The sequence below is a fragment of the Megascapheus bottae genome, chromosome 4, assembly GCF_031878675.1.
Source record: "Megascapheus bottae isolate mThoBot1 chromosome 4, mThoBot2.hap1, whole genome shotgun sequence".
NCBI lineage: Eukaryota > Metazoa > Chordata > Mammalia > Rodentia > Geomyidae > Megascapheus > Megascapheus bottae.
In genome coordinates this window covers 15,375,296-15,387,613 of record NC_143512.1, presented here as the reverse complement: position 1 = coordinate 15,387,613, position 12,318 = coordinate 15,375,296, and the positions used below count along the sequence as shown (strand labels likewise).

General features: G+C 38.6%; 1 protein-coding gene across 24 annotated transcripts in view; it reads right to left on the bottom strand.

Moving 5' to 3' along the window:
* Positions 1–12,318, bottom strand: part of Epb41l4a (erythrocyte membrane protein band 4.1 like 4A) — a 773,501-nt gene that overhangs the window by 670,480 nt on the left and 90,703 nt on the right. For all 24 annotated transcript variants that reach the window (XR_016535219.1, XR_016535218.1, XR_016535226.1 and 21 more), the window contains exon 3: positions 7,131–7,182. Coding sequence is in view for 5 of the 24 variants with exons in the window: in XM_090331497.1 (XP_090187623.1) it covers positions 7,131–7,182 (52 nt within the window). In the remaining 19 variants the exon portion in view is untranslated. The remainder of the gene's footprint in view (positions 1–7,130; positions 7,183–12,318) is intronic.

The following is a 12,318-nucleotide window of genomic DNA, read 5'->3' as shown; positions in this document are numbered from 1 at the left end:
ATTTTTATTTAGTTCCCAGTATTTGTAATTTAGAGAGGTTTTTCTTTTCCATAATGAAGGAAGAGCAGTGACAAACTATACTATTTTTAAAAACCACTAAACCAATTTCAACTAAGGAAAAAATGTTTTACTAGCATCTCATAGTTGTGGGGGGGGGTTCAGTGTAATATTTTTATAAATGCAAAAAAGTAAAGGTTTCTTTTTCATTTTAAAAAAACTTCTCTGTAAAACTCTGGGAACAAATATTCATCAGCAGGTGAATCATCAGCCTGCTGGTGGATAAGTCAACCACATCACAGGCCCCACGATAACATACAAGTATTTAACTATATAGAGGGACAGCTGGGTGGTCTATATTCTAGAATTCCTTTTATGAAAAGGGATAATATTAATGTATGTTGTTTTTCCTGAAAGAATATACAGACATTACAAACAAGGGCAAACTTTGAGCATAGTGATTATAAACTTCTTACTTTAAAAGTGATTAGTTAGAAGTTACGTAACTATGGATATCCTGTGTATGTGTGTGTGCATGTGTGCGTGTGTGTGTGTGTGTGTGTGTGTGTGTGTGTGTGTGTGTAATATGTACAGGAGCACCAGGAAAACTAGGGCTTGAACTTAGGGGCCCATATCGTTTCTGATTTTCTTGCTCAGAGCTGATGCTCTGCTGTACAGGAGGCTGAGATGTGAGGAAGAAAAGTTTATGAGATTCTTATCTCCAATTAACCAAAAGGCCAGAAGGAGAGCTGAGATAGAATGGCAGAATAGTAGCCTTGATTAAAAAAAAAAAAAAAAAAAAAAAGCTCAAGGACAGTGCCCTGTAATGGTCACTTGAACCATGCATCAATAATTTCCTGCTTAACTGGAGATGAAGTCTCCCAGACTTTCCTGCTGTGACTGACCTTAAACCTGGATCCTCTGATCTCAGCCTCCTAAATAAGTAAGATTACAGACATGAGCCACTAGTGCCCAGTTCACAGATACCCTTTTTAAGGAAAAAAAAATCATCATTGAAACTATGTGTTAGGATTAAGAAAATAATTCATTTTAAAACTTTCCTCACTTAAAAATATATTCTTATAACAGAAAAGGAAAATTTTCATTTCATTAGTCTTTCATCCACAGGAGAAATAAGTATATAAATAATGACACAATTTAAAAAGTCATAAACAGAGCCTGGAATTACATATATGTGGATGAATATAAAATAATCAAACACAATGTGCAGAACAAGAGTTCCCTGATGGCAACTGATTTCCTTTATGCTTTTACTATTTATTTCTGTGGGCATGTGACCTATATACTTTTCCAAACTGTACTTTCAAGCTGGCAGTAACTATATCCAACATAATCTGTTTGAAAGGGGACTTTTTTAACTTGACCTATCAACAGATATTTGCAATTTGGTCTGAAGGTTTTCATTTCTCAGCCTAAGTTCCCACTATTAATAATTTTTATAAGGTTAAGAGTGCAAATGGAGTCAGGCATGGTAGCTCACACCTGTAATCCTAGCTACTCAAGAGGCTGAGATCTGAGGATCAAGGTTCAAAGCCAGCCTGGGCACAAAAGGACCTGAGCCTCTTATCTCTAATTAACCTCTAGAAAACGGGAAGTGGGGCTTGACTCAAGGGTAGGGTGGTAGCCTTGAGCTGAAGAGCTCAGGGACAGCACCCAGGCCTAGTTCAAGCTCCACAAGCCACACCCTCCCCCCAAAAAAGAATGTACATGGGTGCCATTGGCTCACATCTGTAATTCAAGCTAATCAGGATATTTGAGGATTGTGGTTCAAAGAGAGCCGAGGCAGGAAAGTCTGTGAGACTCTTATCTCCAATTAACCAAAAGGCCAGAGGAGAGCTGTAGCTCAAATGATAGAATGCTAGCATTGAGCAAAAAAAGCTCAATGATAGTGCCTAAGCCCTGAATTCAAGCCCCAGGACCAGCACAAAAAAGAAAAAAGAAAAGAAAGGAATGCACCTCAGGGAAAGTAATTTATGCTTGGTAACTCAGAGAATGTCTGGTATAGTCTTATTTCTAAGAATTAAAAAGACACAAATTTAGGTGCTGAGGAATAGAAACTAGAACAAGTAATTCATTTATAATATACAAACTAATTTTATTTCACTACTACTACTACTACTATTACTATTACCACTCTATGTACATGCTTATTATGTTGGCAATCTCCCAAAGCCATGTTCCCAGAACACAGTGAGTAGCATCCCCTCTCCTTCATCGATGCCTTCCTGAGTAAGAAACTTCTCGTACCAGTGAAATTTAAAACAAAAATTTAAATACCCTGCTCTAATTTCTTATCCTGGGAATTGCTGCCATTTGTTGGATTTTTATATTTATTTTTACCATTGTGTGTGTGTATTTCTGAAAAATCTACTTCTACCCCAGAACACAGATGTCAAGGAAGACAGATTATTAAAAATTTAGAGGAGGTAGGAAGTCCACCCTGGGCTTATCCAGCCATGTCAATCAAGCTCTGTGATCCTGAGCAGATGGAGCCTCCTGTGCCTGCAGGCAGCAGGGGTTGGCACCTAGGGGGTGGGGACATGCACAGATGCTGCAAGAATACTGCACAAAGGCAAGAGGTCTTCCTTCTCTAGACCCCAGAGCTGCTTTTATTCTCTGCAACATGACAGATTACAGCCTGTTTACCAAGCATCATTTCAAACAGGTTCTGTGTTAAGCAGAAGGTTGAAAAAAATACACAATGAAAAATATTAAGTGTGGGTTTAATTTTTTAAAGAAGTAACCCAAATGAACCCTCTGTTTCCCACTCGCTCACATACTAAGTGGCTTGTGTATATGTGAGGTATCACTGTCATCTGATTGCATTCAATAATCAAAAAAAGTGTTTCTTAAACATCTGATTCTGAAAATACGACCCAGTTAACAGTGAAGTTCCAAAGAATTAAGCAACTTGCTTAAAACTTCAGAAGTAAAGTTAGGCCCAGAGACATAAAGGACCATGTTTTCCCATAAATGTGGAAGCCAGATTGTCTTACAAACTCCTAAGTAAATACTAATCAAGGGAGATCTTAAATAGTATAATTCCTTAGAAAGTAAATATCTCAGTACAACAAAAATAAAATGCCAGGAATTAGGTACTTGAAAGGTGGTTTGGGATCAAGAGGAAAGAGGTTAAGGAATGAAGACACAAGCAGGAGAGTGCAATCAAGAAACTAATGAATATCTCACAAAAATAAGAAGAATGAGAAAGGGGTGGAAAGGGGAGGGGTAGTTAGAAAGTTGAAAGATAATGATTAATATATAATGCACTCATAAACTGCTTTGTTAAATGGCAACTCCTTTGTACAACTACTTAAAGGTCATAATGGTAATTTTAAAAATTATAAGCTGATGCCAGTGGCTCATGCCACTGGGATCTGAGAATCCTGGTTCAAAGCCTATGAGCAAGAAAATCTATGAGACTCTTGTCCCCAGTTAACCACCAAAAGGCCAGAAGTAGATCTGTGGCTCAAGTGGCAGAGTGCTACCATTGAGCAAAAGGAGCTTGGGGACAGTGCCCAGGCCCAGAGTTCAAGCCACAGGACCATCAAAAAACAACCAAACAAAAAGGCTGGGGAGGTGGCTTAGTGGTGGAGTTCTACCCTTGAATGCATGAAGCCCTGGGCTGGATTCCTCAGTACCATGTAACAGAAAAAGCTGGAAGTGGTATGGTGGCTCTGGTGGTAGAGTGCTAGCCTTGAGCAAAAGAAGCTCAGGGACAAGCCGGGCATGGTGGCTCATGCCTGTAATCCTAGCTACTCAAGAGGCTGAGATCTGAGGATCAAGGTTCAAAGCCAGCCTGGGCACAAAAGGACCTGAGACTCTTATCTCCAATTAATGTCTATAAAATGGGAAGTGGGGCTTGGCTCAAGAGTAGGGCAGTAGGCTTGAGCTGAAGAGTTCACAGACAATGCCCAGGTCCAGGGGTAGGGCAGTAGCCTTGAGCTGAAGAGCTCAGGGACAGTGCCCAAGGCTGAGTTCAAGCCCCAGGACCCTCCTTCCCCCAAAGAAAAAAGCTCAAAGACAGTGTCCAGGCCCTGAGTTCAAGCTCCAGGACTTGGGGGAAAAAAGTGAGTAGTTTCCAGTCCTATTGAGCTCTTCAGAAAATACAGAGTGAACAAACACATCACCTGTACAATTCTGGTAGAGCAATCAGGCGAGGGAAATGACTGTTTGGGGGTAAGAATATATCTAATATATCTAGCCAGATACTTTTTGGCTTCCTATTGTAAGACTATACAAACCAGTTGCTGATGAAGCAAATTGGTAAATTATTATTATCCTAAATCAATGTCTTTCAACAGAATCAACATTAAAGAAAGAGAAACCCTCACAATGAAGCTTATATTATGTTGCCTTAACAGAAACTGGGAATGGCCTATATCTGAATTTTTTTTTTTTTTTTGCCAGTCCTGGGGCTTGAACTCCCTGAGCTTCTTTTGTTCAAGGTTAGTATTCTACCACTTGAGCCACAGCAACAGTTTTTTGTTTTGGGGTTTTTTTTTGGGGGGGGTCACTAGTGGGAGTGGGGCTTGAACTCTGGGCCTGAGTGCTATCTCTGGGTGCTTCAGCTCAAGGCTACTGCCCTACCCCTTGAGCCACAGCATCACTTATGGTTTTCTAGTGGTTAATTGGAGATAAGAGGCTCACGGACTATAGCGCCCAGGCTGGCCTTGAACCATGATCCTCAGATCTCAGCCTTCTGAGTAGCTAGGATTACAGGCGTGAACCACTGCACCCGGTTTAGCACCAGCTTTTATGTGGTACTGAAGAATCGAACCCAGGACTTCATGCATGTTAGGCAAGCACTCTACCACTAAGCCACATCCCAAGCCCCAATATCTGACTTTTATGCAAACTAATTTCCAGTCTTTAAATGATAATAATGAACTTCTACTTCATTTAAGGATACAGACATCAAAACCTGGCTATTGCCATGTTCTGTTGTTCTTACAGATACTGCTCCTGCCTACTTTACTGTGGATCCCATGTTCTTTCAATACTTGTCAAACTATTTTAAGAGCTGAAATACATATATTCTTGCACAGTTTTGTTTCTTCATTTGTGACAGTGTTGTTTGTGTGCTGGTACTAAGGTTTGAACTCAGAGCCTCAAACTTTTGTTTGCTTTTTTGTTCATAGCTGGTATTTTCACTTGAGCCACACTTCTACTTCTGGTTTCTTGCTCTAGATTTTCTTGCCTGAGCTGGTCTTTGAACCATGATCCTCAGATTTCAGCCTCCTGAAGAGCTAGAATTACAGAAATGTGAGACACCAATAATCTAGCCAATTATGACAGTGTTTTATTCCTACTGTCTATCAAATACTCAACAATATTATATACTGAGGGGGGCCCTTTAGAATATGATTTGACAATTTTATACTAGGTAGACTTTAAATGTATGCAGATGGATTTTTTTTTTTTTTTGCCAGTCCTGGGGCTTGAACTCAGGGCCTGGGCACTGTCCTTGGACTTTATTTTGCTCAAGACTAGCACTCTGCCACTTGAGCCACAGCGCCACTTCTGGCTTTTTCTATGTATGTGCTACCAGGAATTGAACCCAGGGTTTCATGCATGCTAGATGAGCATTCTACCACTAGGCCAAACTCCTAGCTGCAAATGGATTTTTTAATAAAGCATTTTATAATAATTTACTTATTACTTTAATAGAAAGATCTACTTTTTTATTCTAGGAGAAACTTGAATATAATTTAAAATAAGCAATCCCTGGATTTTTTTAAAAACTTCCCAACTGGTATTTTTTAAGCTGGATTCAAAGGGCTGTAATTTGTAAACTCCAGTTTTTTCTGCCACAGAGGGGGAAGAACTGAAAGACAAAGGGGATGCTGATGTTTGAGAAGCACAGCTGATGGGTTTGCAAGCCCTGGCATCCCATTCCTTTCTGAAGCATGGCTGCAGTGCTAAGCTTCATACAACACAGGCACGTGGAACTGCTGGCTTAACTCAGGGCCTCGGTTCTGATCTGCAATAATGCACATATCTAAACACAATGGCTTCATGGAGATAGAGTTTCAGTTTGGGACAATGAAAATTTTAGTATGTTTATGTGATGACTGTACAACAATGTGAATATACACAATTATACACAAAATGGTCGATTTTATATGATGTATATTTTATCAAAATTAAAATAAACTACTTTTAAAATATTCTTTTGTATTTGTATGGTTGTATGTGTGTATATCATAAATTTTTAAAACTCTAAAATTAAGATTAAGGAATATATACTTATATTGAGTAAAGCCTGACAATGGATGCTTGTTGTGTACTGTTACTTGCATTGTCTCTCTCTCTCCCACCCTCCCTCCTTCCCTCATCTCATCATAGTAATTTTTTAAATTACAAGGGTACCCCTTAATAACTTTACAAACTTAAACTGAGTGGTGTGAATAACAAAACCAAAAACACCCAAGAAAAGAAAACTTCCTCAAAGCTGAGAAGTCACCTTCTGTTACTGATGCCTCCTCTGCCTTTTGTCTGAAAGCTAAATGTTAAAGCCATGAGTAGAGAAAAATCAAGGGAAGGGTGTAACCACTAAAACAAATTGAATACAATATTTTCAATACACTCAAGGAAGTGGAGCTGTGGCTCAAGTGGTAGAGCGCTAGCCTTGAACTGAAGAGCTCAGGGACAGTGCCCATTCCCAGAATTCAAGCCCCATGACCACAAACCAAAACCAAAAAGGCACACTCAAAACTGTACATGGTGGCGGCATATGCCTGTAAACCCACCCTCTTGGAAAGTACAAATCAGATAATTATAAGGTGGAGGCCAGCCCAAGGCAAAGTTAGTGACACTTTATCTCAAAGACAAATGAAAACAAAAGACTGAGGCATAGTTCAGGGCCAAGCATATGTAAAGTCCTGAATTCTATCCCCAGTATACAAAGAAAACCTTTAATAAATCCACTTAGAGTGTGATTAAACTAAAACAGAATCCAAATTTGAAGCAGGCTGGCAATGCATACAGCACCCATTCTCATGTGTCAGCTCCCCCACTCCAATACTGAAGTTCATTTCTGCACCCAACTACGCATGACTACTTTATCACTTTCAAGTCACCTTTTAACAAAATTAAAATTAAATACCTACTGTTGATCAGTTCCTTGTGTTCAGCAAGCGTTTTTGCAGGATCCAGCCAATACTAAATGAGGGGGGAAAAAAAGGTAATTATGCAAACTACTTGCTTGTCATTGACCTTTACTAAAAGAATATTATTTAAGTGACATTTAAGTACTTGATAAGTAAAAGACTTTATCATATGTATATAACACAAAACACAAACACACATCACAGCTTTCAATGGCTGGAACATAAAAGAAAGAGAAATCTGAGGCAGATGTCCTGGGAAACTCTCTCTGTGAAACTCTTATCTCCAATAAACTACTCAGAAAAAGCCAGAAGTGGCACAGTGGCTCAAGTGAAAGAACACTAGCCTTGAACTCAGAGAAGCTCTGGGACAGCAGAATTTTGTTTTGCTTTGTTTGCTGGTCATGAGGCTTGACTAGCTCTCTACCAGTTGAGCTATAACACCACTTCCTGTTTTCTGGTGGTTAATTGGAGATAAGAGTCTCTGGGTCTTTAGTGCCCGGGCTGGCTTTCAACCATGATCCTCAGATCTTAGCCTCCTGAGTAGGTAAGATTATAGGCATGAACCACCAGTGCTTGGCTCAGATTTTTTTTTTAAACATTGAAAAAGCCAGGAAAAGAAAATAAGAAGGAAGCATGAGGCTGAGAGGAATAGGAAAAATTGGATAGTTATCAGACAAAACACATTAATAACACAATTTTAAAACAAATCTCCTTTCATGAGAGTGATTAAATCTGTGAGGTTAAAAAATGTAGTTTCTGAGATAAGTTAGAAATTACAATTTTGCAACAAGTAAAAGCAGCAAGATTCAAAGGCTATTCAATCAACTCACTGCACACCAGATACGCTAAGCATCAATTCAGAGCTTGCTGAACATAAATCTCATTTGATCAGCATGGAAAGTAGGGGTTACAGAGGTCAGATGATGATAAATGCTCCAGAACACAAATAATAAACACAAGGTACCAGGCTTTATAAGACAACATCCCAAAATGCAAAATCCACTTATGTTCAACCAAGGGAAAGATATGACCTTGGAATCAAAGCAGCCATACAATGACAGCACTTGTCAACCCTCATTACCAACAAGCAATCAAATATAACCTATCTGATCTTAGTGAATCACATCATGCTGATGCTTTATAACCTAAGGGGAAAAAGAGAAGAATTCAACAAGGAAAACAATCTCCCAGCTTTAAGGATGTTCATGGGGGCAACAATCCTCTGATGGTAGGCTCCAAAATTCATCCATTCATTCATTTAACATGCCTGGAAAACTCCATAGATATAGACATGGAGATATATATATATATATATATATATATATGTATGTATATATATCTTTTCAGGCACAATCCTGGGGACCCTCTGAGTTGTATATGGCTCAATAGGAGACACACAGACATATAAATATGATACCAGGTGGTAAGCTAAATAACAATACATACAGTATAGTATATATGGTAAATACATAAATGATTATGAAATTATATACAAGAAAATCAAGTCTGCAGAGTGTGTATAAGAAGACTTCACTGAAGAAAAAATCATTGGGCAATTTTTTATTTTTTTGGTCGGTAATGGGGCTTGAACTCTGGACCTGGACACTGTCACTGAGTTCTTTAGCTTAAGACTAGTGCACTACCACTTGAGCCACTGTGCCACTTCCTGGGCAATGTTCTTATTGAAAAAAAAAATCCTTGCTGGGCGAGGTGGCGCACACCTAGCTACTCAGGAGGCTGAGATCTGAGGATCAAGCTTCAAAGCCAGTCTGGGCACAAAAGGACCTGAGACTCTTATCTCCAATTAACTTCCAGAAAATGGGAAATGGGGCTTGGCTCAAGGGTAGGGTGGTAGATTGCTAGCTTTGAGCAGAAAAGCACAGGACAGGAAGTAGTGCTGTGGCTCAAGAGGTAGGGAAGTAGCCTTAGCTGAAGAGCTCAAGGACAGTGCCCAGGCCTAGAGTTCAAGTCCTACAAACCACAAAAAAAGAAAAAAGAAAAGCCCGACAGCACCCAGGCTCTGAGTTCAAGCCCTAGGACAAAAAAAAAAAAAAAGGTAAGTAAATAAATAAAATAGGAGAGAAACAAGCCTTACATTTGTTAAAAAAAAAATACATGTGTATGTGTGTGTGTGTGTGTGTGTGTGTGTGTCTATCACAAAAACTGCTCTGAAAGTAAATGAGCCTATTTGCCTGTTCTTAAATGTCAATATAGACTATAATATCCCAACTCCTTTGTAAGTGAGCACTACATTGAAATCAGTATTGCACAAAAATTAACACTACTGGGATAAGGAATCAATATTCAGAAAGAATGCTATACTTTGGTGAACTCTTGGTGAAATACAGTCTCCAACATAACATCACTAAGAAAAGGTTCAACCATTAAAAGGTAATTGGATCACGGGACAAAACCCTTAGGAATGAATTCATGCTGCTCTTATTTACAACAGCAGGTTATTGTGAAACAAAATTATCCCTCCAACTCCCATTTTCCCACTCTGTCATCTAACACAAGGACACTGCCAGGTCCTGACTTTAGACTTCAGCTTCTAGAGCTATGAGTCAAAATGCATCAGTATTCTTTTTAACTTAGCCAGTCTCAGATATTCTATCATAGCAACAAACAACACTGAAAGAATCAGGGAAATAGGGTATCTAGTTTTTTCATCTGCTGGGGTGTAGGGAAAGAAATCAACAAAGATATCAGCACTAGGGCATTTCTGGGATTATTCTTGGTATGCAACTATCTTGCCAACCCAGACAATTATGAGGAGAAATAGCATGTTCTCTGAAAATTCAAGCTATTCCATTCTCTAAGAAAATAATTTAACAATTTCCTCTCATCTTTTTTCCTCTGTTGTAAAAACTTATATGATATATATATATATATATATATATATATTCACAAGCTGGATTAGATCCTATTCTGTAAGGAGATAAGGAGATAACAATGGAAACAGATACTTTTATCATTGTGCTTCCTGATATTCTGCCTAACACAGGAAAGTTAAAATGCTGTGTCTCAAATATCCAATCACGAAGAAGTCATGACCACAATTCTCTCTTTCTGATCCTTTGCCAAGGTATGAAGCAAGGAGTTAGATATCCTTCCATTTTAGTCTTGTCAATTAGAATACATTGATGCAACCTAGAGAAATGATAGATCTGCCTTCTCTGAGAATCTTGGCTAAGCACCCTTGACTTTCTTTGTCCAGCTTGGCAGATAATGTCTCAATTGCATCAATTTCCTAGGTAGCAATCACAGAATTAGATTTTTAAACTCTAATACTATTCTGTAAATCAATATCCTAGCCTTAAAATATATATATATTAAAGTCAAGGTCTAATATTTCATTTGTTAACCGTTCTTGAGGTGTCTTCTATAGTTTAGTTGAAAGGAATGTGGCTATCACTATACATCAGGAAGAAAGAGACCTTGAGTTCTTGGCCTTGCCATGATTTCTTATTCAGTAAATAGGAAATATTTTGATATGTTTTTCATCCAAAGTATCTTATAGTGGAAAAGCTTAGAAAATAGCTCTTGTACCAGGAACCCACAGAAATTCTGCCTTGATATTTCTGCACAGACTTCTGTAAACAGACAAACTTAAAAATTAAATGTTTCCACTTCACATGAAAAAAAACCAGAAGTTTAAAGAAAGCTGTGTGCATCTTATTAGTCTAGGTATAAAATTCTCCTTTGGGGAATTGAACAATGCTACATGTTTAATAATGTTCTATGTAAGGTGGGGAAAAAGTCTGAAAAACATACAATATACCCAAACAATCTCTTGATCTAGGGACTAGAAAGACAGCTCTCTGTATGTGCTGTCAGGAGCCACAAAGATCTCATTCTTTGGGGAGTTTTAGGGCTCAATAGAATTCACACATGTGGTCTAAGTCCCAGAGTCTGATGACAGCTATTTGTGCTTTTCCTGTTGGCCTTGAGGACAGACCTTAGGTTCTGTAAGCAACAAAAAAGGTCTTGCTCTAATTTGCTCCTTGATATGTATTATTAAAATTTTCAGGACCTGATATAAGACACCATATAAAAACTAAGCTATCTCTCTGCAGTGACAAAAACAAAGGCCTGCTGTTGAAGCAGTCTATACTGAAGGAGGTAAGATTATAGGTGGACCTTATTTTTTTAATTAAAAGTTTTCCATGACCCACTTATTGGAAGCTTGCATATTCAGAAATCTTGAGGATCAAACTCAAGAAAGCAAAACACAAAATCTATTTATACACACAATTTAAAGGTAGTTGGGTTGTAATATTTTAAATACTTTTGAGTATGTTGAACATCAGAAAGCAAAGATGTTACTCTCTAGTCACCTATTTGGCATCAGCACTATTCTCCACGGAATCGTTTCCATGTATTAATATATAAGTATTTGACAATAAAAACATGACATCCCATTAACATAGTGTAAAAAAAGAATGTGTTCAGGAAAGCTGGGCAGCACAAGGCATCACCAGAGCACTACAAAGACCCTATGCTGACAAAGTTAATGACAGATGTAAGGAATTCACCCTTTACACACTTGAAATTCTTGCTACAGGTTTGGGAAGCAGTTTTCCTTCTAGTTTATCCATCTACCTCCCTCCCTCCACCAGGCCACACTTTACAGGCTACTCTATCTCTTGAAGCTAGGAAGGGTAGATTGCCTAAGGCTCACACTTCACATCAAAGCCCACCTCCTAAAGATTATCTATATACTGACAATTACCAGGCCAGAATGCTCTTCTGAATCCAACTGCCTACTTGACATCTCTACTTGGGTGACCATTAGAATCTCAGATCTTCTGTGTCCAAAAGGGAGTTGACGCTTCCACTTCACCATCCCCTTCCCCGCCACCCCCCTCGCCAAAAAAATCCCTTTGCTCCCCTTCCATCTTCTTATCTGTCTAAATAGTACAGCATACTTATGTTAGTTCCAAGCAAGATTTCTTTCATCTTCAATCTCTTTCATCCATCAGCAAATCCTGTTGGCTCTGTGTTCAAAATATAAACAGTATTTGAAGGAGGGAGGGGAACTTTCCACTCTTAGGTCTAAGCAGTGTTAGCATCACACCCACCTGGATTTCTTAAGCAGCTGCTTTAATAGCATCTTTACATCTGCCTTTGTAATTAGATAAAGGAATCAGATTAATTTTGTTCTTCTAGTCAGTATATTCTAATGGAT